At 42.6% G+C, this 24,634-nt stretch overlaps 1 protein-coding gene and 1 long non-coding RNA gene across 2 annotated transcripts; one reads left to right on the top strand and one right to left on the bottom strand.

Annotated features, from left to right (window-relative positions):
• The first annotated feature begins 4,931 nt into the window (after positions 1-4,931).
• On the top strand, positions 4,932-18,229 carry LOC309344408 (green-sensitive opsin). Its single transcript, XM_081866759.1, has 5 exons — positions 4,932-5,456; positions 11,142-11,310; positions 15,742-15,907; positions 17,034-17,273; positions 17,796-18,229. Exons 1-5 carry the CDS (start codon positions 5,096-5,098, stop codon positions 17,925-17,927), a joined length of 1,068 nt encoding a protein of 355 aa, XP_081722885.1. The 5' UTR covers positions 4,932-5,095; the 3' UTR covers positions 17,928-18,229.
• On the bottom strand, positions 15,989-23,417 carry LOC309344410. Its single transcript, XR_014157710.1, has 3 exons — positions 23,307-23,417; positions 16,676-16,794; positions 15,989-16,078 (listed from the first exon to the last, which is right to left on the bottom strand). It is a non-coding gene; the product is annotated as an uncharacterized lncRNA (long non-coding RNA).
• Positions 23,418-24,634: the final 1,217 nt, after the last annotated feature.

The raw sequence follows: 24,634 nt of genomic DNA, 5'->3' as shown, positions 1-24,634 counted from the left end.
AGTTCTTTTTAAAGCTATTTTATTGGGGCTCAGCTTTTCAGTCTGCTGTGAATATTAGCAAGTCATCTGCAGGGGGCTGTGATTGTCTGATGTCATATATCAGTGACAGCCCACATCAACAAATTATGAGACTAAATTGGATTTCTATAAAAAGCTGGTGGCATGAAGTCCCATGACAGATCCTTCCTGATGAGAAACGCAGAAAGGATACATGATGACATAAAAAGTGAGCTTCTCTACTACCATTTTTCTGAGTTAAACTGTGATCAGTTTGTGGCTGAAATCCTGAAACTGAATTAGAGAGCCAGGAAAGGCTCGCTGGGGTTAATTACATCTGTTTATTTCTTTTCAATTGCACAGATGTGAATTTACTAGGCTTTTATGGGGTAGACTGAAGTAGCAAGTAGAAATGAAGCCCCTGAGACTTAGGGAATCCTAACTTTGCAACACATACTTAGGAATTTTATAGAGCATCTCATGTTTTTCCTTTCCTCTCATATCTTTCAGTACCCTGGGAAAAGAAATTGTAAAAAGAACATTGTGGTTTAAAAATCTGGGTTGTGAAACAGGCAGAGGCATTCCAGCCGAGTCAATTAAGATTTTGTGCCTGCCAAAGGTGGGCCTGGATGTGGTGGACTCATTAAAGAACTGCATTTGGAACCTGACAATTTCTATTGGATTGCAGATCCATACATTAGGTACATTGGGACCTAATATTAATGGGATGAGGGCATTGCCTTCTTTTATCCATGCACACAGCCTGGTCACCCAGCCAACACCAGGCCTCATTCACTGTGAGAAGCCATGGATGTCATCAATCCCTGAATGTGCTAGACCATGGATGTCCAACAGGTCGATCGCGATCTACTGGTAGATCCCTGCGAGGTTTTGGTAGATCGTGGTCAATCTCTGGCTCCCTTTCCTTAGTGCTGCTAAAACTGACTCCTCCCCACCCTCTTGCCCTGCTCTCCATTGTTGTTTGATCTCTGGAAGGGAAGACGGAGCTTTCTCTGCGCTGCTGTTTTCATCCATAGCTAACTTTTTGTAAGTGACTTTTTGTAAGTGATACTGTTGTCCTTCACCTTTAACTCCCCAAAACAGAAGTCCAGCCCCCAAAGCTTTCCTCCTCACTAAGAAAAGCTCAACAACTTTGAGCTGAATCCCCCCAAAATGCGGGTAGATCACTGCCAGTTTTTAATTCTGAAAGAAGTATTTGGAGAGTTGGCCACCTCTGTGCTAGACATATTAGTGGAGATAATTTCAGAGCCTATCATAGACAAAATATATTGCTAAATCCACTAAATCCATAGATTCTTTAGATTGTATATAATGCTCTCTATGTGTAGTTTTGCAGGTGCAATGGGACCTCCATTTCCTATCATCCCCCAAAATCTGCTCTAAAGTATTCCATAACTCTCCAGTACTGGTTTTGAGGGTGCCTGGGTGTGAGTAGAAGAGGCAGGAGAGGAAGAGGATTCTCAGTTGCACACATAGAAGCCTGTGGTGCCAGTGGAGCTGCAGAGATGGATATAGCCCCATATTTTGCTTCAAGGTTTTGGAGAGACTGAAACTCATTTTTTTTATAGAGTCCACCAAATTTTTTCAGTATAGAAGCTGACACTTCCACAACACTTAAAATGATGCTTAAAATGAAGAGGTTTATTGGGAAACCCAGAATGTCTAAGATGTATCCATGTTTGGTAATCACCGGGAGCAAAAGGATTCTGTTCAATTTATTGCAGTAGTTACTTGAAAACATGTTTCTTCCCCCCCCCCCCCATAGAAGGTGAAACACCAGGATGCACAGGGCCACTATATTGCCCAATAAATTTCTCGATTTCAAAACCTTCCCTTGTTTTAGGGAGTTTCTTGTCTTCTTGATACTACTCTCCCTCCCCAGTCTATTGGTGTGAGTGCCCATCTGAATAATGAATAGTATATCTGCACCACTATTTGGGTTAAGTTTCCTGCTTTCTTGAAATCTGGCACAATCTAACGGAAAGGTCCGTATAGTTAAAGCTATGGTTTTCCCAGTAGTGATGTATGGAAGTGAGAGCTGGACCATAAAGAAGGCTGATCGCCGAAGAATTGATGCTTTTGAATTATGGTGCTGGAGGAGACTCTTGAGTGTCCCATGGACTGCAAGAAGATCAAACCTATCCATTCTGAAGGAAATCAGCCCTGAGTGCTCACTGGAAGGACAGATCCTGAAGCTGAGATGCCAATACTTTGGCCACCTCATGAGAAGAGAAGACTCCCTGGAAAAGAACCTGATGTTGGGAAAGATGGAGGGCACAAGGAGAATGGGACGACAGAGGACGAGATGGTTGGATAGTGTTCTCGAAGCTACCAGCATGAGTTTGACCAAACTGCGGGAGGCAGTGGAAGACAGGAGTGCCTGGCGTGCTCTGGTCCATGGGGTCATGAAGAGTCGGACATGACTAAACGACTAAACAACAACAAACGGAAAGGTTGAGCCACAGGTTTCTGGATAATTGGGAAGGTAACCAACTTGAAAGGTGTGGACTGCTCAGACACCAGTTCCTTAGATGCATGTTCCATAGATGCTTATGGCAGATAAAAGAGGACGTGTGGCACACATATATAGCCACTGGATAACTTTCCTTCTTGCACATTTAAGGGCAACCTGTCAAGAGGATATTAGAAGCAACAGCCAAAGAGCTTCTAAAACCCTCCAATCCCTGCAAAGCTGCATGGTGATGGATTGGCACCTCATTTCCTGAGGAGGAGTTTTGTCAGGGCAGGGAAGGTAAGCGGCAGGGGAAGAACCCAGTGACCTTCTTCAAGCTTCCAGAGAGATGGCCAGAATACCAAATGGAGCCCTGCCTCTATGTTGGGACATAAAGCAAACTTCCTTGTTACTTTCATTCAGAGTGTATGACTGAGACTGCATTGGGGAAAAATACTACCTGTAAATCAGTGAAGGGTGCCCCAGAATGCCATCATGTGTGAGATTGGAGTAGGGCTTCTGTTTTCTGATTCCAGGGATTGGTGCTTAGGGTCTTTTCTGGAAAAGCTCCATAGGCTGCTTGGTTGGGTACCCCAGAGCTCACAGAAAAGAAAAGGAAAAAATTAATGAACTAGACCAAGGAAAGGAAATCTTAACATTCTAGTGCTATCCTTTTTTTTTTTTTAACAGTGCAATCCCGGTGAGGACAGTGTGAAACCAAATGATTAATATAGTACCAGAAATGTCAGATTCCATGTAATGAAGTTTCGCACCTTTGAACAGCTACAGCATGGCAGATGGCCTGTCCCTGTGCTTCAAGCACCTGTACCACGGCCCATCTCTGACATACTTTCCATAGTCTTCCATCTAAGATTCAACTTCTGCTAAATTAGGCTAAGGTATTACACTAAGTGGCAAAGCGTAAGATTACAAAGTGCAAAGAAGATCCCCAATAAGAAAATAGATGACCCTTGCCAGCTACACTTTGCAAAGTGCTGAAGTAGGTCATGAGGAAAGCTCATCTACAGAGGTGAAGAACACCTCCCCTTGGATCAAATAAACACAAAGTATTGGCACAAACAAAGTCAAAAACTGGAGAGCTAGGGTGGATACGGTGTTGGACTGGTAGATCCAGGTTCAAATCCCCATTTGACTGTGAAACTCACTGGGTGACCTTAGGCCATTCTCACTCTCAGACTAACCCACACCACAGTGTCACTAGGAGGACAGAATGCAAAGAACCAGAACTCATTGGAGGAAAGTTGGGAGATACATGTAACCAAACAGCAGCAGCAGCAGCAGCAGCATAGTGTATGTGAGAAAAGGTTGGTGTACCAACATATTCTGGTTTCTGATTTTCTACCAGAGATATATTCCTTTGAAGATACAGAATAATTACCATTTTTGCCCCAAATCAAGGTTTCAAAATCATTTGGCAGCCTCAGCACTTCCCACTACACCCTCCGTGTTATCAAATTTATTTATTTATACTTCTAGCTTTCCCTCCACCAAATGGCACCAGGGTGGGTTACAAAAATATCCCAATCAAAGTTAGTCCAAGGAACAATAAAAACCATAAAATAAAACCACAAAGCGGCCAATATCAGAAGAACAAAACAGCAACACAGAGCAGAGGTGCATAGCAGTGTACAGAAATGTGGGAAGACATACACTCAACCAAAGACCTGGGTAAAGAAGTGCATTGTGACCCATCATCAAAAAGTATATATTGGTGGTACAAGACACAACTCGGGGCAGAAGCCATTCCACAGCGTGGGGACCACCAACAAGAAGATTCTCTCTCAGGCGATGCCATTATTTGAACCTGTTTTGTTTCTAGATAGCATATGGTAATACCCTCAGCTCAAGATACTCTAAGAACACTGTCTTGTTATGAACTTGCCTAAACTTTGAGGTCCACAATAGAAGTTCTCTTCTGTGTTCCTCAGCTGTCAAAGTTGAGGGAATGATGAAAGTGGTAGTCCAATAACATCTGAAGGCACCTTGTTGACTATCTCTAGAGTTCTCTCTCTCTCTCGATTTGCAAGTTTGCAACCAGTTTGATTTTCATAAGGAAGGAATTGCATATCCTTTCATACGGGTGTATTTTTCTTTTCTTTTCTGTATTTTGGTACAAATATAACATTCTTCTATAACAACTACCTGCCAGTCTAGCTGCCCCCCTCATCTCTAAATAAAACAAACCCTTTAAATAATATTAAACACTTAGTAGAAACTAATACGCCTTAGGGCAGGTTTTGGGGCCAACTAGCTGCTTAGAGGGTGCTTAAAGCATCAGCCCCTCTCAATCCCATTGCCCTTGTCATATAAAGTTAGCCTAGACCCTAATCCTCCCTTCCCCTCCCTGCTCCTTCCTCTCCCTCCAGCAGGACTGGGCAGAGGGTATAAAAACCCCCTTTGGATCCTGGCTGCGCCAGCCCCGGGACATAGATGACGGCAGACGCACCAGCCCTGCATTCCCTTAGGGGATTTGCTATTTATTTTAGAGTTCGTAGAAAAATAATCAAAGTTGGGGGGCGGGAACCCCAAATCGATTTGACTTAAAAACAAAACAAAAAAGACAACCGCAAAACCAAAAGAAGCAGTTGATTAAATAAGTGAATCATGAATGGAACAGAAGGTATCAATTTTTATGTGCCTCTTTCCAACAAGACAGGGCTGGTGCGGAGCCCCTTTGAATATCCCCAGTATTACCTAGCAGAGCCCTGGAAGTACAAAATGGTGTGCTGCTACATCTTCTTCCTCATCTCCACTGGGCTGCCCATCAACCTCCTCACCCTCCTTGTGACCTTCAAACATAAGAAGCTACGACAGCCGCTCAACTATATCCTGGTTAACCTGGCGGTAGCAGACCTCTTCATGGCCTGCTTTGGCTTCACGGTCACCTTCTACACAGCCTGGAATGGCTACTTCATATTTGGTCCCATCGGCTGTGCCATTGAGGGCTTCTTTGCAACACTGGGAGGTAAGATCCATGAGGGGATTAGTCAGCACTACTTTGTACCGAGTTAAAGGAGTGGTCCTCTTAACTCAGTATTGTCTTCATTGTCTGTCAGTGGTTCTCTGGGATTTCAGACTCAAAATTCCCTGCCATACTGGGAGATGTCAGGGGATTGAACCTAGGATCTTTTGCAGATGCTCTAGCAATGAGCTATGGAAACATTGCAAGGAAGCAGTGGCACATGACTAGCCAAGCGGTGGGGAGAAGCGGCATGGCTGGCTCAGCTTCCGCTGCCCACGTAGGGTTCATTTATCATCAGACATCTTGAATATGTGAACCAAACACAGCTATCCTTTGAAATTTGTGCATCTCTGAATTTTGCAGTGCAGTTCTCCAACCAACCAAAATGTACAAAAATGTGTATGTTAGGGAGAAATGCCTATAAAATGCATATACTGGTGAAAATAATTATATTGGGGAAATTGCTTGCAAAAATGTGTACATTAGTCAAATACATACAAAAATGTGTTTATTAGAAGAAGTTCTTCATGAATTTTCATGAAGATTTTTAAAAGAAAAGCTTATCGCTCCAAAAATGTACCGAACTCATTTTAAGATTGAGAAACTTAGGTAACCAAAATGGACAGTTTTGTCCATCCTGACCCATTTATATATTATTTTTTTATTTGAATTAGTGGCCAACTTCATGAAGATATGAATCCCCCTTCATTTGCTTCAACTATAATTACTAAAAATATATATGAAATATTTCATTATTCATTGTATCTACTGGTTCAAAGACTTGTGGTTGCTCATTTGACAAAATTCCTACCTAAAAAGCATTGTACACACTGTGACACATATCTGTGTGCAGTCATTGTGTATGGTAATCAACACATGATTTTTCCTACATGGAGACAGTTTCCATGTAGGTTGTATCTCAAAGGATGGAAATCTGGTAGAGGCTGGTTTGTGTATGTCAGTGCAACATCCTCAGGGAAATATGAAATTCCATCTGTAGTAAGAAAAGCACAGTTCCAGTGAATGAATAGAAAATGTTGTGCCCCCTAGATCCTTTCTGTTTGTAAGGAACGTTTTACTTAAGTATTCCTACTGACAGGAGATTATTGTTTCACATGGAAAGAGAAGCGGTCCAACAAATAAATTCCAGTGCACTAAACTTGCAGTAGGAGATGTTGCCATATGCAGACAGGAGACTCTATCCCATAGGCTTCCAACAGCATAAAATTGAATTGGGTATCTCTTCTGGCAAACCCATTGGAGTTCATTTAAGAACTGCTTTTCTGCATTGCAAGTTGCAAGAGAACATTATTACCCTATGGAAACCATTTCCCTATGGAGTCTATGTGCTCTGTTGTTTCTCTGCCATCTGGAGAGAACACAAACTAGGCAATGCTGAATCTTTGGCCCTTGCTCTCTGGAATGAATATTTCAGGGATAAAACAGCTCCTACTTGGGCACATGGAACAAAGCCCATGCCTAGTTCAACCACACTGACATCACTCCAGGGCTAAAGTAAGCCAAGTTTTAATATAGTTAACATATACTTGGGTTGCCATATTTCAAAAAGTGAAAATACAGACACAAAAGTTGTTGAAAAAGGAAAATCAGCAAAAACAACACTGACAGCATGGGTTGCTGTACATCCTGATCTCCCCAGACATTTTTTCAATTTTTGCCTGGACACTGCAGTATTCCAGGTATGCCTGAGAAATTCTGGATGTATGGCAACCCTATAAGGGTGAGGAAATCTCTATGATCTTTACTATTATGTCAAGCCTGTGTGCGCGCAAAAAATAGAAACACACATTTATTTTCAATGTGCATGCCATAAAATATATACAATTCTTTATGTTTGGAGATGCAGGTAGACAACAGGGAGGTACTCAACTGAAGGCAAATTTACCATTGATAAATGAAAACCTATCCCCTAACTAGATTAGGAATCAAGTCAGTGTTGTTATTTCCTCTGCTTGAGAAGTATCTCATGTCCTGCAAATTTCTCACATTTTGTCTAATGCTCAAATAGATGAAAAATGTCACTTCTTATTCCACTGGACACATCTCCAAAAGAGGCTCTGAAAGGACACAGCTGGTGCTGCATTATTCTCTGCACTGCCAAAGAAAATGCTCAGCGCACATCTGCATGATGCTCCTTATGGGAATTGGAGGCAATCATGTAGAACACAGTCCTTAAAATCCACATAGTCGGGGGGGGGGGGGTTCCTGGCATTTGTTTCCCTCTATATAACTTAAAAGGGCAATTGCAGGACCAAACTGGGCTGTGCCATGTACTTCACTTCTTGCTGTGGTCCTGAGAGGGAAACACCAGCCTGCTAACCATATGTTGCTTTTTCAGAATATTAAGGCTAATACTTGAACACACAATTCTCTCTAAGTTTTGGCGAAGGTTTCGATTGTTTTCTACATAGACAAAAAATCTAGTTACAAGTAGGAACTTGTAAATTTCACTGATTTCAATGCGAAGAAGTGAAATCTGTGCTTAATCTATATTATTGTAAAGCTGGAGCACAACCAGCCGATACAAAATAACTAACATGGACATACTGTAAGATAAGCTATACATGCCAGCCATTTTTAAATAAACAGTCCAAACCATAACAGTCCAAACCATGATCATGGTTTTGGAATGAGATAAGGCAGTTGACATTTGGAGAAAAATTGGTGCTGTGCCAGAGAAGAGGATGTTTTGTGTGTTTCAGAGGGACTGAGTTTCAGGGGGAAAGCCAGGACATAGGTAGCATAATAGGTACAGACGGAAGCTAACAGTAAACAGGCAGAGAGGAGGGAAGAGATGTGGCAAGAAACAGAGAGAGTCAAGGAAAAGCATGGCAAGAGCAAGAGAAGAATGAGCAAATGGATTCAAGGCACAGCCAAGGTGCTCCAGTTGGGAGCCATTGAACAACCTGCCAGTAGCATCTTCCTGCTTCCTGGAGTCAAAGGGAAGCCCAAGCGCTCTCAGGTGAGCTCTCATTCCAAGATGGGGTGAGGCCATGGAGCAATTCCTGTGGACACAACTAAACATGACATGAGAGAGCCATGATCAAGGCTTCATGCGAACCTTTGAAAAAAGTGAATACCTCCCTAGTGAGAACATTCAGATTGGGACTGCAGTACTGGCATTGAGGCTTGCAACCCAATTCTATGTGGTTTTTCTGAACTAAAAATCTGCACCCTCTATCCAACATGCTATTTGCTCTCTGAGAGAAAAAACATACTACCCCACATCTTTCTTATTTATTTGTATTCAAAATTTTTATTCCATGTTTTTTATACAGAAACACTCCCAGACACTGATAAAAATAACATTTGAAACACGTTTTGATTTCCACCACAGGAAAAATAGCTTGGGGGAAGGGAGCAATTTTATTAGGGAATCTGCATGGAGGCAAAAATATACCAGATCACCATCCTCCAGCTGCTATTAGTTCTTTAAAAAATCTGTGGGAGATCCCAATCTTGGATCTCCTGGTGGGTCAAACCTAATTGTGTCTAAAGATGGTAGAACTCCATCTGGTTCGTGCTGATTTGGTTTGGAAATAACCTAAATGATTCTCTCTGTAATCAGGAAACAGATCACCTAATTTCAGATCCAATCTGAATTTGCTATTTCCCCCACAGCTGCAATCTTTGAAAGTAGTTTCTGTGCAAACAGATGGAGATAAGGGTTTCCATCTATTTGCATATTGGCTGCTTTCAAAGACTGCACCTGGAAAAACTGCTGCTTTGGGGATAAAAGCCCTCTCTCTTTAGGAGATCCATGGGGCAAGAGGGTTCCTTGAAGGGGATAGATGTTTATGTCACACCAGCAATTTTCCAGGATGCAGCCCTTCTAAGCAGGGTTAAGCCAGGAAGTCCTCTCAGCTAATAGTTTAATCCAAGCCAGAGAAGATTCACCTCTTCTTTGTGCTACTGAAGTCCTTTTTTGGGCCCAAGTTTGGCAAAGTTTATTGGCATCTTTAGTTGTGCTGTGAGAATGGCGAAGCAGTTAGAAGTCATCTTCAATGCTCTGCACAAACCACCCCCCAAAAAACAACAGAAAAGGGGAAATAAGATAATATAGCCTGGGGCTTCTATCAGTATTTTTGTGATGAAGAATGGGCTCAAAGAGACACCTAGTAGGAGCTCTGAGACTAAAGAAGTCATTAAGAGCATCAAGAAAAGAAAAGTCACTTGTTTCTAGCTTGAGCTGGGTAAAAAAAAATCTCTGCAATAATAAATGTGCAACTTCAAAGGGTTCCATGTGTTTCTTTAGGAACTGTGTTTAGCACATCCGATGACAGCTCTCCTCCCTTGTCCATGTAGCGAACAGGAGTGATTGCAAGGCTGCTACTGGCTACACAGATGGGTTTTCTCTTTCAGTACTGCAGGATTCCAAGGCAAAAGTAATTCGCTTTCACAACATGTCAGCATTTGTTGCACTTCTGGCTATGTGCTGTAGTAGCCAAACTGGAATCTGGAGCAGATTCACGAGTCTCAGAAATGTAACTGAGATTTGAGGGAGCCCCCCTGCCTCCCTCAATGCTTTTCAAAGCAGAATCAGTGCATGTTGTCTTTATTCACCCACTAAACGAGCAACCTTCTCATGTAATTTAGTTGGCTAATCCAAACCAGCCAAGCTTGAACCCTAGCGAAATCTTCACTATCAGTTGGTAATGGTTGTGGTGTGCCTTGTTTGTTGGTCGGTAGATGTGGGACATCTCATCACACAAGGAGGGATAAACCAAAATAAAAAGAGCTGGAGTCAAAGAGCTGGAGCAGACTAAATCCTTAGTAAGAAATGAGAAAGCTCCCATTTTAGTGCTGCAGTTAAGCCACAATTTTTGACCAAATTCTACACTTCTGTTTAATGCATCAAACTTGCCCCAGAATTTCCTGATATGCGCCTGCCCTCACATTTTCTCTTGCTTTGAAATAAATGAGTTGTTTATAAATGAGCATTGACAAGCATTCCCTACAACAAGAGAATAATCCAAATGGTGATTATAAGGTCCCAATAGGATTATATGAAAAGGATGTGCGTATATTCAAATAATTCCAAAACAAGGCACATGCATGTTCATGACGCAACAGGAAAATGTGAAGCATCACTTTACACTTTAAACTTAAGACAAAAACTTGCCCTAGGTCCACAGGAAAACAACACTGTAAGTGAGATACCATCTGGGGGGCGGGGGAGAGAATATGTTATATTTCAAATGGAGAGTGAAAAGAACAGTCTAGATATAAAAGCGGCAGCTGCCTTTCCAACATGAAACCCTGCATACTTATCACTGGATAATCACATGCTGGGGGCATTAATAGGCTTAAGGCGCAGCCTAGGCTCAGATAATCCCCTGAGTTTTGATTACATTTGATAAAGAGATTAATAGGCCCATATGCTCATGTACACAATCAAAGGATGATAATACTTATACCACTGTTGGCATTTTGTCAGGAGCTTTTGCATCGCCATGCCGTGCACCACAGGTCTTGCAGACCATCTTCCATTAAATGTGGACTCAGATGATGTAATGTAAACTACGAGGCTCCTGATTCCCCATCATGCTTCTGTGCTGTCTTAAAAAGACCTGAATTAGGCAAACCCCCACAAAGGGCATCCAACCAACCTATATACATTAATTGCATTTCATTGCTTTGTGTTTCTCCCCCCCTTATTACTTGCAGGTCAGGTTGCTCTCTGGTCGCTGGTTGTTCTTGCCATAGAGCGCTACATCGTGGTCTGTAAACCAATGGGAAACTTCCGCTTCTCTTCCTCCCATGCCTTGATGGGCATTGCTTTTACTTGGGTTATGTCCCTATCCTGTGCATGTCCACCCCTTTTTGGTTGGTCCAGGTAAGTAAAAATGATAGTTTTGCATTATATACAACACTGGGGTACTATGTTGCACTGACTAAATACTGAAATCCAATTACCGGTAGTTAGGAACTGACTAGCTAAGAAGTAATTATGGGAACAGCTATAGACTTGATCTCTTTTCATAGGCATCAATCCCATTTACTTACCAAGGCTGGCACTTGGAGTACTGTACAATATCAGATATGGAAGCAGAATTGAACAGAAATTTTGGGAATGCCTGCACATCCAAGCCTGTATGTGCAATTTCCTTATATTCACATAAGAATGAGTAAATTTGAATGCATTTCCATGCATTTTGGCAAAAGTTCATCATAGAGATGAAATCACCCTGTTCCAGATTAATCTGGGGACCTGTTGTATGATGATTCTGTCAATTTCTGACATCAGCTTCTAAATATTTCCCTCCCTGTGGAATGCCCTCCCAGATGTCAAGGAGATAAAGAACTACAAACTTTTAGAAGATATCTGAAGGCAGCCCTGTATCAGGAAGTTTTTAATGTTTGACTTTTATTATGTTTTTATATGCGTTGGAAGCCACCCAGAGTGGCTGGGGCAACCCAGCCATATGGGTGGGGTATAAATAATAAAATTATTATTATTATTAAATATCTCCATGGGGTCTCACTCATGGCAGACAACTGAGGCATCTCAGTTTGAGGCATCATTCTCAGTAGAACCATTAATTCTCTAATTTCAGGCCCACTCACTCATGCAGTGAGAATGTGGGTGAGTTGAGTGGATAAGGGCAAAGTCAGTTTGGCATGCCATAAAATTGGTTATATGAGGACTTCACAAGTCACCCGGAGTCTTCTAAACTTTCCACTATTTAGTCTGAGAAGCCCAAGCCCTTAAGTGAAGGGGGTGAAGCGCCCAGGAGAGGAGAGATTCTCTGTACTAAGCTGAGAGTTTAGTGGAAGTGCTGGCTGCTTGTAATGCAATTGTCTAATGCCATGTCCCACCTGCTGTGCTCCATTTAACAGCTGCTTTCTCTTCTGGAGTGCCCGAGGCATATTTGTGCATGCATACTTGCACATGTGCCCGGGCACACACACAGCATCTCTTTTAAGCACACGTGCACACAGAGACCATCTATTTCTACTCCAGCAGCTGCTACAAATTAACCTTAGCTTTAACGAAAAGATGGTGAGTCCCATTTTAACAGCCTTGAACCACTCAGTAGATCCGTATGCATTTGTGTCATTCTCAGAGTCTGTGGGTTTCCTCGTGCAAGTAAGGGAAGCTGAGGTCATGCTTTTCAGATGTGGTGCTTAATCAATTGCCATTTACTTCTGAACAGCAATAATGGGAAGGAGCTGGGTGATAATCTGCACTGGGTCACCATGCCGGGCATCGTGAATTGCCTTAGTATTTGCTTACAGTTCAATGGAAAGACAAGGGATTTCTCTACCATAGAAGGCTGTCTATTCAGTATCTCCATTTCCAGCCTTCCAACACAGAAATATTCCCCACAGCTTCCATTTAGCTTCCCAAATCCAAGGTTTGCACCAGCAAAGTAAAAGCAGTGACTCACACACCTAATCTTTTTCTTCACACACAATGGCCAAGATCCACAGAGCCCATGGGGTGCCCAGCAAGATGCTTGACTTTTTTTTCTTTGAATGGCAGCCTTTATGCTGCATCACAAACACCTTTGGAATTTCATCTCCATTTCAAAAGCAGTTTGCCATGGGGCATTGGAGGCCTGCTGATCGAGAAACACAAATTCAAGCCCTTTTTGAAAAAAAGGCAATAGTTTGTGTGCCGCCCCCAAAATCTAAGCTGAACAGTTTTCTTCTACATCTGACTGTTTCTGGTCCTTAGTATATGGAAACACAAAATCAGTAGCCATTACCGAAAAACCTCACCATTGGTTGCAGTGGCCTAGTGTGGGTTGCCAGTACCCAGGGCCATGTGGGGGGGGGGGGATGGGACCTGGCAGAATATGCATGTGTTCATCTGCCTAATGGCATCTGCACCACCCAGGAGATTGCCCACCCAGGAGATAAGAAAAGAGAAGTTGTCCAGTTGTCTGGAGAGGTCACTTCTTGGTTCCCATGGAGAAGCCATTTTCAACGGACCCCAGCGATGGAAGCACGTAGCTGTATTGAGGCAACAGTGGGTGTTGAAATTTTGTGCCTCTAATAATTTTTCGCCTGGCGGAACTGCCCCTTTGTCCCCCCATTGGTGGTAAATCTTAACTGCAGTCCTGGACATACTGGTGAATTTTAGTAATTTTCATGGAGTGCTAATGGTGTTCAGGTCAACAGACCTCTCCCATATGTACAAGTGGAAAGCATCAGTATTTAATATATTAGTGCCTTATCAAGCAGTAATGCTCTAGCATGCTCTCTTATTATTACACACTATGTTACATGCAGCTCAAGTGAACATTTAAGACTAGGCTTCCACAGCTCTGCTTCCAAAGCATTGTTTATAATTCTATTTACAACTTAGCTGTGTGCTACTTAGGCATAAGGACCTGGCAAATGGGCACTTCGATACTCCCCTGCTCCACTTCCTTTGGCAGCTGCAAATTACAGACTCCTTAGAGTTAGCAGTGCCCTCAAGGACCCACATAATCTCTGTTCCCTTCCTCATCTGCTTGCCACAACGCGATCAGGTGTCTGACAAGTTCAACCACACGCACTCAGCTGCGCAGAGATTAGACTAAATCGATAGTTCCCCGTGGGAGGCAGCGAGCGTCACAACAAACTGATGTTATACATCCAACTGCAACATGCCGGCTTGGAGCGCATTGGGAATGTGTTCAACTCATTTGTTGCCTCCTTCCAAGTGAATATACATGATGGCATGGCATTGTCCCTGTGAGACTGGGAGCAGGAGGCACCGGGTCCCCCAGAGAATAAAGCCGGTGATCCCTGCATGTGGTGTCATTGCTTGAATATGACAGTGTTCCCTAGACATTTTAATTAATCATAAGACTTTCAGTTGATGACTAGATCAGATTTGCCTGTTTTCTATTCTTTTTCTATTCTTTTCATTCATTCAATGTATTTATTTAGCAAATTTTTGTATACCACTTGACTGTACCACCCTATAAATGAAACATAAAAATTCTTGATAAAAACAGTTAAAAGCAGGCATTTAAAAACATTCAAAGATGTTTAAAATCAACACTAGCTAGAAAGAGATAAAACACATGTAACTTATACTGGTGAAATTCAGTGTAGCATATATGCATGGCTAATGAAATCCCCCTGCGTAAGAGGAATTTCCCTCCTCTCTTTTCCTCTGTGCTCCCTAAACCTGTTTCAGTTCTGACTCTGCCGGCTACTGGTTTTGGTTTCACCTACCAATAGCATGTGGACCTCCACAGATCACCGTCAAGGGAATGTGGTTTTTGACAGAAAAAGGTTGCCCACTCTTGCTTTAGAGTAAGCAGGAGGTGGTTATATATCACTGGATGTACAGTGGTACCTCAGGTTACAGACACTTCAGGTTATAGACGCTTCAGGTTACAGACTCTGCTAACCCAGAAATAATACCTCTGGTTAAGAACTTTACCTCAGGATGAGAACAGAAATCACACGGTGGCAGCGGGAGGCCCCATTAGCTAAAGTGGTGTCTCAGGTTAAGAACAGTTTCAGGTTAAGAACGGACCTCTGGAACGAATTGAGTTCTTAACCCGAGGTACCACTGTACCTCCTTTGTCAAATCATCTCCTGCCCAAAAATTCTGGAGACACAACTGATCTCGGAGAGAGGCACTAGGTGAGCAATCTTCCAGAAAAACACTATGGTCCCTTATTAGCCTACGATGAATATAGCCCAGGACTTCTCTGGATTGGATGGAAGTGCCTGGAAAGAACTGTGTGCTGAAAGTGGAACTCAAAGTTCACACTAAAGGATAGTGGATGAACATGTCTGAGACCAGGTTGAAAGCGACTATGGAATGCTGCAAGAATCTCTGGTGCATCTCTGAACTGTTGAAGGGAGATGTAGAAGGGAGTGCAAAGACAGGAAACTGCTAGAGAAACTTCACAGAAAGATATTCTGGAATTATAATGACTTCAGTTAATGCTATCAACTGGGAATCAGTGGAATCATCCTGAAACAATTTGCAGGCTTTCTTGCTTCCCTCATAACTTCTTAGAGGCTGCAGATAAGTGAGCGCCTCCACATTAATGTTGAAATTTAGTTAATGGCTATTTAGGGAGGTGTGCAGTTGCTCTGAGAAAAGTTGTTAGTTTTAACTACATTCTTCGTGTTTCCTTTGAAACCCTCAGAAGTTTCACCTCAGAAAGAACCTCCAAATTTAGCTGACAATTTGACTTATAGGTGAAATTTGGTGGCAACAACTCTACTTGAGCCAGTGACTCTTGTACTGATCCAAAGGCTTTGTGTAAGATAAACATCTTTACTGACTTGTTTTTGTTGTTGTTCACAGATATATACCTGAGGGGATGCAGTGTTCCTGTGGCCCAGACTACTACACCCTCAACCCTGATTACCACAATGAGTCCTACGTTGTCTATATGTTTGTCATCCACTTCGTTATCCCTGTGGTGGTCATCTTCTTTTCCTATGGGCGGCTCATATGCAAAGTCCGAGAGGTAGTGTATCTCCCTCCACACTCAAGGTATGAGGAGGCAGAGGCCAAGAGCAATAGGTGTACACTGGACTGTCTCCGGGATGCTGCAGGCTGGTTCCACCCTGATGGGCGGCCATAGAGATAGCTGGGCATGACTTCACTGTTATATATGCATCTAGGTTTTATGGAGGCTCTATAAGGGAGACAAATGGGAAGGCTACAAACTTTGAATAGGCAAGATCACAAGTCATTTGTAATATGTAATAGTGGAATTTGTATATCCACAAGGATCTCCGAATTGGGGACAACTTTATAGGTGCACCTGGTCTGTTTTGTTGCTTCTCAGGCCACATTCACACCATACATATAAAGCAATATCATACCATTTTAGACACCCATGGCTTCCCCCAGAGAATTATGGGAGAGTTGTTAGGAGACCCTGATTTCTCCCCACAGAGCTACAGTTCCCAGAATTCCCTGTGAAACAGGATTTACTGTTAAACCATTCTGGGAACTGTAGTTTTGTGAGGAGAATAGGGGTCTTCAAACAACACTCAGAACCCTTAGCAGACAACAGCTCCCAAAATTCTTTGGGAAGCCAGGACTGTTTAAAGTGATATCATAAAGTGTGGTGTGAATGTGATCTGAGCCCCAAATATTCTAGGCCTCTGGTCTCATGGAAGGGCCAATTCAGACATTAGCCTCTTACATGAGGAAATGTTTGAAACTCATTTCCCCACCACTTGTTTTGACCACTGGAAGAATATAGGAGATATCTCAGAGAACTTACCTCCCCCAACCCAAAGGAAGTGGGGACTGTGACCAATTCACAGCCACAGCTTCCACTTGCTTTAACCAAAGGGAGAAACCAGCAGATAGACTTCTTCTGGTTGCCTGGACAAATGGAATCTGGAGTGGGGAAAGAGAAGATATGAGCACCAACATCCACTTCCCTGCAGGGAAGGACAAATGATGGAACAGCTTTCAGTTGCCAGTCCTGTTTTGGCTACTGGAGGACAACAGTCTACTGCCTTCTTCTGATGTTCAAGGCAACTGCAACTCAACTCTGAGGGTGATGTTGAAATAGCTCCATAGCTGCTTGGCTGGAGAGAGCCCTTTTGAGTAACTGTCTTCTCTTGCACCCCCAGGCAGCTGCTCAGCAACAAGAGTCTGCAAGCACCCAGAAGGCAGAGAAAGAAGTTACCCGCATGGTGATCTTGATGGTGCTAGGGTTTATGCTTGCCTGGACCCCCTATGCTGTGGTGGCATTCTGGATCTTCACCAACAAAGGGGCAGACTTTTCTGCTACGCTCATGTCAGTGCCTGCCTTCTTCTCAAAGAGCTCGTCCCTCTACAATCCCATCATCTATGTCCTCATGAACAAACAGGTGAGATTCCCCCCGAATTGGGAAATGAACCCGACTTCCCCTCCAATAGACTCCATTGCCAACTTCTCTGAACTTAAAACATTGCATATTCCTCTCTTAAATAATAACCTCAACCCCAGGTGGTGTTAGAAGTCTTCATTTGCAGGTTTCGGACATTACAGTTCTGAATGTTAATATAGCTCTCTTGATAAATGTCTTTGTCAAAGGGGGAACATAAAAACAATTAAATCTCAGTGGTTATCAGTTAATGTCAATTCCTGCTAACCAAGTCCAAAGTCCAAGTGGATGCAATAGTGTATCTTATTCTACTACATGAGTTAATTGGAATGTCATACTGCCACTGAGTTGCTACTCTGAAAACACATATTTGTGATGACGGTTAATATGCCTAGAGTTGACAGCCCAACGAGGCATGCAGAGACCCTCTGCTTTCTACCAGAATATCTCCCTTGCAGCTGAGCTTCTCTGTGTGGTACACATTAATTGTTCCAGAGCATCTCTGTTCTCTTTTTCTCTTTCCAGTTCCGTAATTGCATGATCACCACAATCTGCTGTGGCAAGAACCCCTTTGGGGACGATGATGTCTCATCAACTGTATCCCAAAGCAAAACTGAGGTATCCTCTATCTCCTCCAGCCAAGTGTCACCTGCATAGGCTATGGACAGTTTGACCTTTGGTGACCTGCCACACTTTGGAACCAGGAAATGGAAATGGGCTCACTCAACTGAGCTCTGGTTTATGAGTTCCTCTCACCCATTTTTTCTTTTATGCACAAATGTTGTATGCCATACACATACAGGAGTGCACAGTCTAGCATAACCCTGTTGATGGTATCTACTTGTAATCTACATAATTCCCTCTCTGCAATAGTTGTGTGCATCCTATAACCATTTGTGCAAGCATTCCTCTGGGCAAATACCTGCCCAGAACACCTGGGATAGCTCACTCGGTACAGCATGAGATTCTAATCTCAGGGTCCTGGGTTCCACGTTGGGCAAAATATTCCAGCATTGCAGGGAGGGGGGGCACACTAGATGACTCTGTAGATGGACCCTTCCAACTTTATGATTCTATGATTCTATGTATTCAGCACACATTTGTGGAAATGGATCTGCTCCTCATCACATGTATTTGTGTTGTTTGTACATGAGAACTGCAGTTTGTACAAAGGCCCTGTTGACTCACACCTCCCCGCTTGACACACAGTCAAAACAAAGCTTGTCTGCTCACTTGCACAGACAAAGAAAAGGAAATAAAATGTTCTCCATGTCATTGGATGCTGATGATTGTTGGTGGTGTGTGTGTGTGTGTGGGGGGGGGGGGGAACTGACTTGTTAGGTCAAGGCACACTGGGGTCAAACTTGGTCAAACAAATGTGCATTACAGTGCAGGGGTGTGGTATTTGGCCAAAATGGTGAAGCTTGGCATGCAGCTCAGCTCTGCCTTCTTAGCAATGCTTAATGCTTTAAGTGCTGTGTGCAACTGCCTCCATTTGAAACAAAGCCAGAGAAGATGTCCATATTGAGACTGACATTAGGAATCAGCAGCTCCCGGCTACTGTTCTTATAGGAAGATTGCTAGATCACTTAAGGGGCCACACAGGTTCATTTCTAGGTACTGAGTTTTTTTAAATGAACAAATGCAGTAAGCCCACAACTTATGTACATTTAACTTGTGTGCATTTAACTTTGCACAGTTGGCATTTTTAAATAAATAAATAAGGGTTGGAAAGGAAGCCAGTGACTGGGAAAAAAGCCTTTGGCATTCTACCTGCCATTGCGCCCAATGTGTTTTGACTATATGCGATGTTGACTTTAGGTGCTATCCCCCAAATGCAACCCCCATGTAAGTTGTGGGCTTACTGTAATTGCTTCTGCTTACAGTATGCAGTTATTCTTAGGTTTTAACACTTCTCCAGATTTTGAGATGCAGTTGTTCACTAAAAAAGAAACCCAGAGAAAAATATATACCAGAATGTGTTTACAAATGCCTATTTAAGGTTGAAATGTATCCAGAAATGTGTGTCTTGTGAAAAAAAGGTTATATGTGAACTTTCGTGCAGGTTTTTAAAAATGCAAATTGATGCAGAAATGGATCACATGTGATTTATGAATGAATTTATGAAGGAATGCATGTGTTACTAACATGGAGCAGAAATAGACTTATCCATCCATACTTTTTACCACTTCACCATGGAATAAAACTATGTAGCACAAGGGAAGGCTAGGATATCAGATCAAGAAGCAATCTCTGCATTTCATTCAACAGTGGTTACAGCTAAGGAATGGTATGATTTGCTTTCTGTGTGCTTTGAGGACAAAGATTGGAACAACCACCTGAGCTGTAGGTTCAGCTTTCCACATTTTCACCAAAGTCTGCTGGAAGGGAGGAAAGGAGGGAAAAGGGTGAATTATCACAGTGGTTGCTTTTAACCCAATGGAACAACGCTTTGTTCCTGGATAGTTGCTTTTAGTTCAGGGTCTCCCAACCTTTCTGGGACCAAAGGCACATGTGGCAATCCGATAAAGTCATGGATACCATGACAAAATGGCTGTTTTGGGAACCAGCCTGGTTATAATAATTTGTGTGAGAAACTAAAAAAAGGCAAAGCATCTAGTCCGAACAAACAAAAAACAGGCAGCCCCCCCAATAAACAGACAAATTTCCCACACCCCAAAACAGGTAACACACATACACACTAAACAACAACAACAACAACAACAGGCAAGACACCTCTGCCTCAAAACAAACACACCCAATCCCTCACAACACACAGACAAGGTACCCCCAAAGAAAACAAAAACAAGCATCCTACAACAAATTACACAAACAGACATGGTAGTATCACTCAAGCTTACCAGGCCAGGTCCCTCCCACAGAGTTTTAGACAAGAGAGGCTGGAAAGCAAAGTACTGGCCTCCAGCTACTTCACCTTATTTTACTATAAAAATGGGGAAAGGAAAGGAAGGGAAGGTGGCAGGGTTGCTGGAGGCCTACACGTCTCTTTCTAGCCAGCCTAGCTGCCACCGAAGGTAACAGAAAAGAAAACAACAAAGTAAAAATATTGCCATAAAAACCAAGAACACAGGTAGCTTTGCCCTTTGTCACTATCCGTGCTTAACTTGCTTTATTGACTGATTAAAGACATCATCTTCACTCAAGCTGTTTGTTACTCACTGAATCCTATTAGAAGGCACAAACACATTGTTTCTAGGAGGAAGAAACACACTTCATGTTTGTATTTTCCTTGTGGCGGTGGGCAGGTTCCAGAGTCCATTCCAGCTGGACCCAAAGATGACAAGCCTAGCTTCTTTGTATTCTGAATCCTCTTGAAGGCACACGTTGTATGCAAATTATGAAAGCCTCAAAGGATTATTGAACTGAATTTTTCTCTTTCTGGAAGGTATTCAGTGTGTTTCTGAAGTTACACAAGATTCAGGGGCTATTTTCAAGGCATCCATTTGTATCGATAAAACATGGAGCCATGAATCCAGAACTGTCTCTTTCACTCCTTTCTAAGTACAAGAAAATGAATGCAAAGTCATCTGAGTTGTGCGTTCTTGCTGTAAGTGTATGGATGATGGAAATCAATATACATATCACTGATAAATCATTATAACAAATGGAACTGTACAGAGTTCTGAGTCTTGCACAAACCTCTATATCCTCAAAATGGCACCATAGATAGCTTTTTGTCTTGAAACCTGTAAATATTTGCTTGAAGGCTTTGAAATCTTTCTGGTTTTTTTGTTTGACAACAAGCTCTTTATCCCTCTCTCCCACCCCCAAGGCAGAGGAAGCGTCTTTTGCTATGACATTTGGTTTATGAGCCGAACGGACTATAAAGGGCGGAATGACTACTGTGGCAATTTTCTGTACATATTTTATAAATAACTTATATCAGTGATGACTTTGTAAAGTTGGAAAGTAGAGATTGGAAAAAGAGAGAGAAAAGAATAAACAGCAGCAGTACAAAGGAGGAGAATGTTTGCCTCTTTTCTATACATCTCAAGAAATAACATTTTTTTTCTGTATTGTGTTGAGTTTGTTTTTTATACCCCTCTCTAGATAATTGTCTTGCAAAGCAGCTCATGCCAGTAAAGAAAGAGGCCCAATCTGCTGTACACATTTCAAGCAGTACCATAACATTCTAAACAGATAATCCCAGAAACTGTAGTTTGTTAAGGATGCTGGGAGTTGTTAGGAAACTCTTATTTGCCCTACAGAGCTACAATTTCCAGAGTCGTTTAACAACCAATCTATCTTTCCAGGGTGCTCTGAGAATTGTAGCTCTGTGAGGAGAATTGGAATCTCCTGGCAATTCTCAGCATCCTTAACAAACTACTCTTCTCAGGATTATTTGGGGCGGGGGAAAGCCATGACTGTTTAAAGATGGGGCCTGTCATCAGACTTACAACGAAAAAAAGGGGGGGAATCACACACAGTAAAGGAAAAGTATCTCCAAGGCCAGAATGAAGATGTAAGCTTCAAGTGGGCATCTATATCCAGTTTGGGACAGACTGATCTTTCCTTGCTGGTGTTCTTGCTTGAAAAGCAGTTGGTTCCAATGGTTCCTTGGGCTGATGAGTGAGGTCCTATTGTCCTTTCTCCTTGTTTCTGCAATTTGAATCCTTCAGCTGTTCAATCCCTGGACAACATCTGGTGGGCAAGACACTTTTGTGGATGAGCTGAATGAATCCATACTAGGAATATATTTCCAAAGCTTGAGTTTTCAGATCTTCTGCAGAGTATGTATGATGTGAACAAATATACTACATAAACATGCACTATAAATATATTGCTTGATTTTTGGTTGAGAAAAAACACCTATTTGAGCCGCTTTTACTGCAACCAGTTAAAAAAGGGTCTCTCAAAGAGGAGCACACACACACACACACACCCTTCTTATTGGGGGTTGAAGAGACTGGAGGAAATTGGTTTTAAGTCTGTCATTGCAATTGTGGATTAAAGTATTCGCCTGTCACAAGTATTTTGGAGACAGAAGGAAGGGGGCACCATCACAATACTTGAATAGATTTGGCCTGTACCACCCTCAGATTGCATCAGAGGAAGAGGTCGCACAGTTTCACCATCCAGGTGATGGGCAAATCAGAGCTTGCTTGGAACTTTAATCACTAATGGACAGTTTCGGCAAGGACAGTGCGTTCATTGGATATGTGGAGTGTTTGCCTTTCCCAAAGGAAACAGCCCGTTTGTGAAGGAGGCTATGCTGTTATGTATAAGATAGTGGAGGATTGCACTGGAAAGAAAATGGCAGTGGATGGACCAGAACTGGGAGCAAGGTGAGGAGCCATGGAGCCAGGCTCTTATCTACAGTGTATCCACCCTGATCTCAGTGGAAAATGTGGGTACAACTGCAGTAATTAAATTACTCCATCTTAAAAGGACTTGTAATCTGAATATCTGCTAGTTTCTTCAGTGTGCATATGAGGTTGCCTTTTGTGTTGTGTCAGTGCTAGGATCTCATCATCTTTATTATCTCAAGAGGAGGAAGATGGATATCCATACACAGTTGGGGGGCACTCTAATTCACTTAAAGGTCAATCCTTTTTTTCCCACCCCCTAGATAGTCTTTACTGGAATCAAAGAAATTACATTAAGAGCTAACTATAGTATTGGGGGTACAGTGGTACCTCGGGTTAATAACTTAATTCGTTCTGGAGGTCCGTTCTTAAACTGAAACTGTTCTTAACCTGAAACACCACTTTAGTTAATGGGGCCTCCCACTGCCGCCACGCTGCCAGAGCACGATTTCTGTTCTCATCCTGAAGCAAAGTTCTTAACCCGAGGTACTTTTTCTGGGTTAGTGGAGTCTGTAACCTGAAGCATATGTAACCTGAAGCATATGTAACCCGAGGTACCACAGTATATTCCTCACTGGCTCTTCTCTTTGATTTTAAGTGTCCCACTGCATTTTCCCCCCAGTGAGAAGAGGATATTAAAAATAGATCTTGCAGCAACATAATCGCAGCACGAGCTTTACAAACCCAGCCTCATGCCCATCTAACTCACTCTTCAGTCTTCAACCATAGTTCGTCAGCAGCACCAGAAGCTTCAAGGACATGTGGCATAAGGAGTTCTCTTGTCTTGATTCCCCCAGCTTTTGTTGTAGGTACGGGTCTTCGCTTGCAGCTTTGACATGGATCTCTCCTCTTTCCCTTATCATGCAGTACTTTTACATTTCCAGGAAAGCTGGCTTTGCACAGCATTCAGCAACAGCTAATTCTGGTCTCATTGCTACAGCAGCATATTTACAATATTATGACACACGCGTACAATGTGTGCTTTATTTTGCTTCCCCCCTTCCTTGTAATCTTCCTTCATAGAGCTAAATTAACTATTATGCTATGCATGCTACAGTACAGTGTAAGATCCCAGTTGAAAAGAGAACTCTGTTGTGGTGTAATTATTAGGGGAAGGTCCTTATTTACTTATATTTTACATTTCTATCTCCTCCTTTCTCCAAAGAGCATAGAGGACATGGTTCTTCCCTTTCACTTGTTCCTTATATCACACTAGCTACATGTCTGAAAGTGGGGGGAGGGGAAGCAAAGAACTCCAGTCCTTCCCAACTCTCAAAAATCCCAAGCTCGTTTACAGTTAAACCCCATAATGTCTCAAGTTAGCATAAGAAATAGAATGGGTAGGTCCCATTGGCAGACTAACACTGCTTTACAAAGATGTCTGCTTACATGATACAAAGTCTGGCAACATTAACTCCGCTGTGTGTGAACCCTTTGCAGACAACCACAGGGCCTGGAGACAGGCAGTCACAGCAGTGACCAGAGGAGGAATGACTGCTGGGAGGAGTGCTGAAAGAAGATACACCATGGTGCATCTGCAGCAGTGTAACTAGATGCCTGCATTAACAGTTATCCTTCTAGCTGGTTAACTGGTTTGGCAACTTCCATGCACATGACGTGTGATGCTAATTATTTTCCCCAAGAGTTAAATTATAACTAATCAGAGGCAGCTACAGGAGAGCTACGAGATTCAGGTGAGGGTCAGATGCCTTGTCAATCCCAGCAGGTACATAAGAGGATGACCCGGCCTGGGCAGGCCGTAAGCACCTAGCATGGAATATAGTGTGCAGATCTGAAAGGGCCACAAATAGTAAACTACCCAAAAGGTATGCCGAAGAGTTTGCTAAAATAGTCATAGCAGAAACAGCTGTTGTTAGTAACTCAGAGAAAGTTTGGGAACCTTCAAGCTTCCAAGAGGTCCAAAGTTTAACCTCAGAGGATGCTGAGCTGTGGTTAAATGCCATGAAGGCTGAACTTGATTCCTTAGAGAGGAACAAGACATGGGAACCTGTTCCAAGCCTTCCCAGGCCACAAAAG

This window comes from Podarcis erhardii (assembly GCF_964252035.2).
Source record: "Podarcis erhardii genome assembly, chromosome: 6".
Classification (NCBI taxonomy): domain Eukaryota; kingdom Metazoa; phylum Chordata; class Lepidosauria; order Squamata; family Lacertidae; genus Podarcis; species Podarcis erhardii.
Note: the sequence above shows the minus strand (reverse complement) of the source record. Positions and strands in the feature narration are given on the sequence as shown.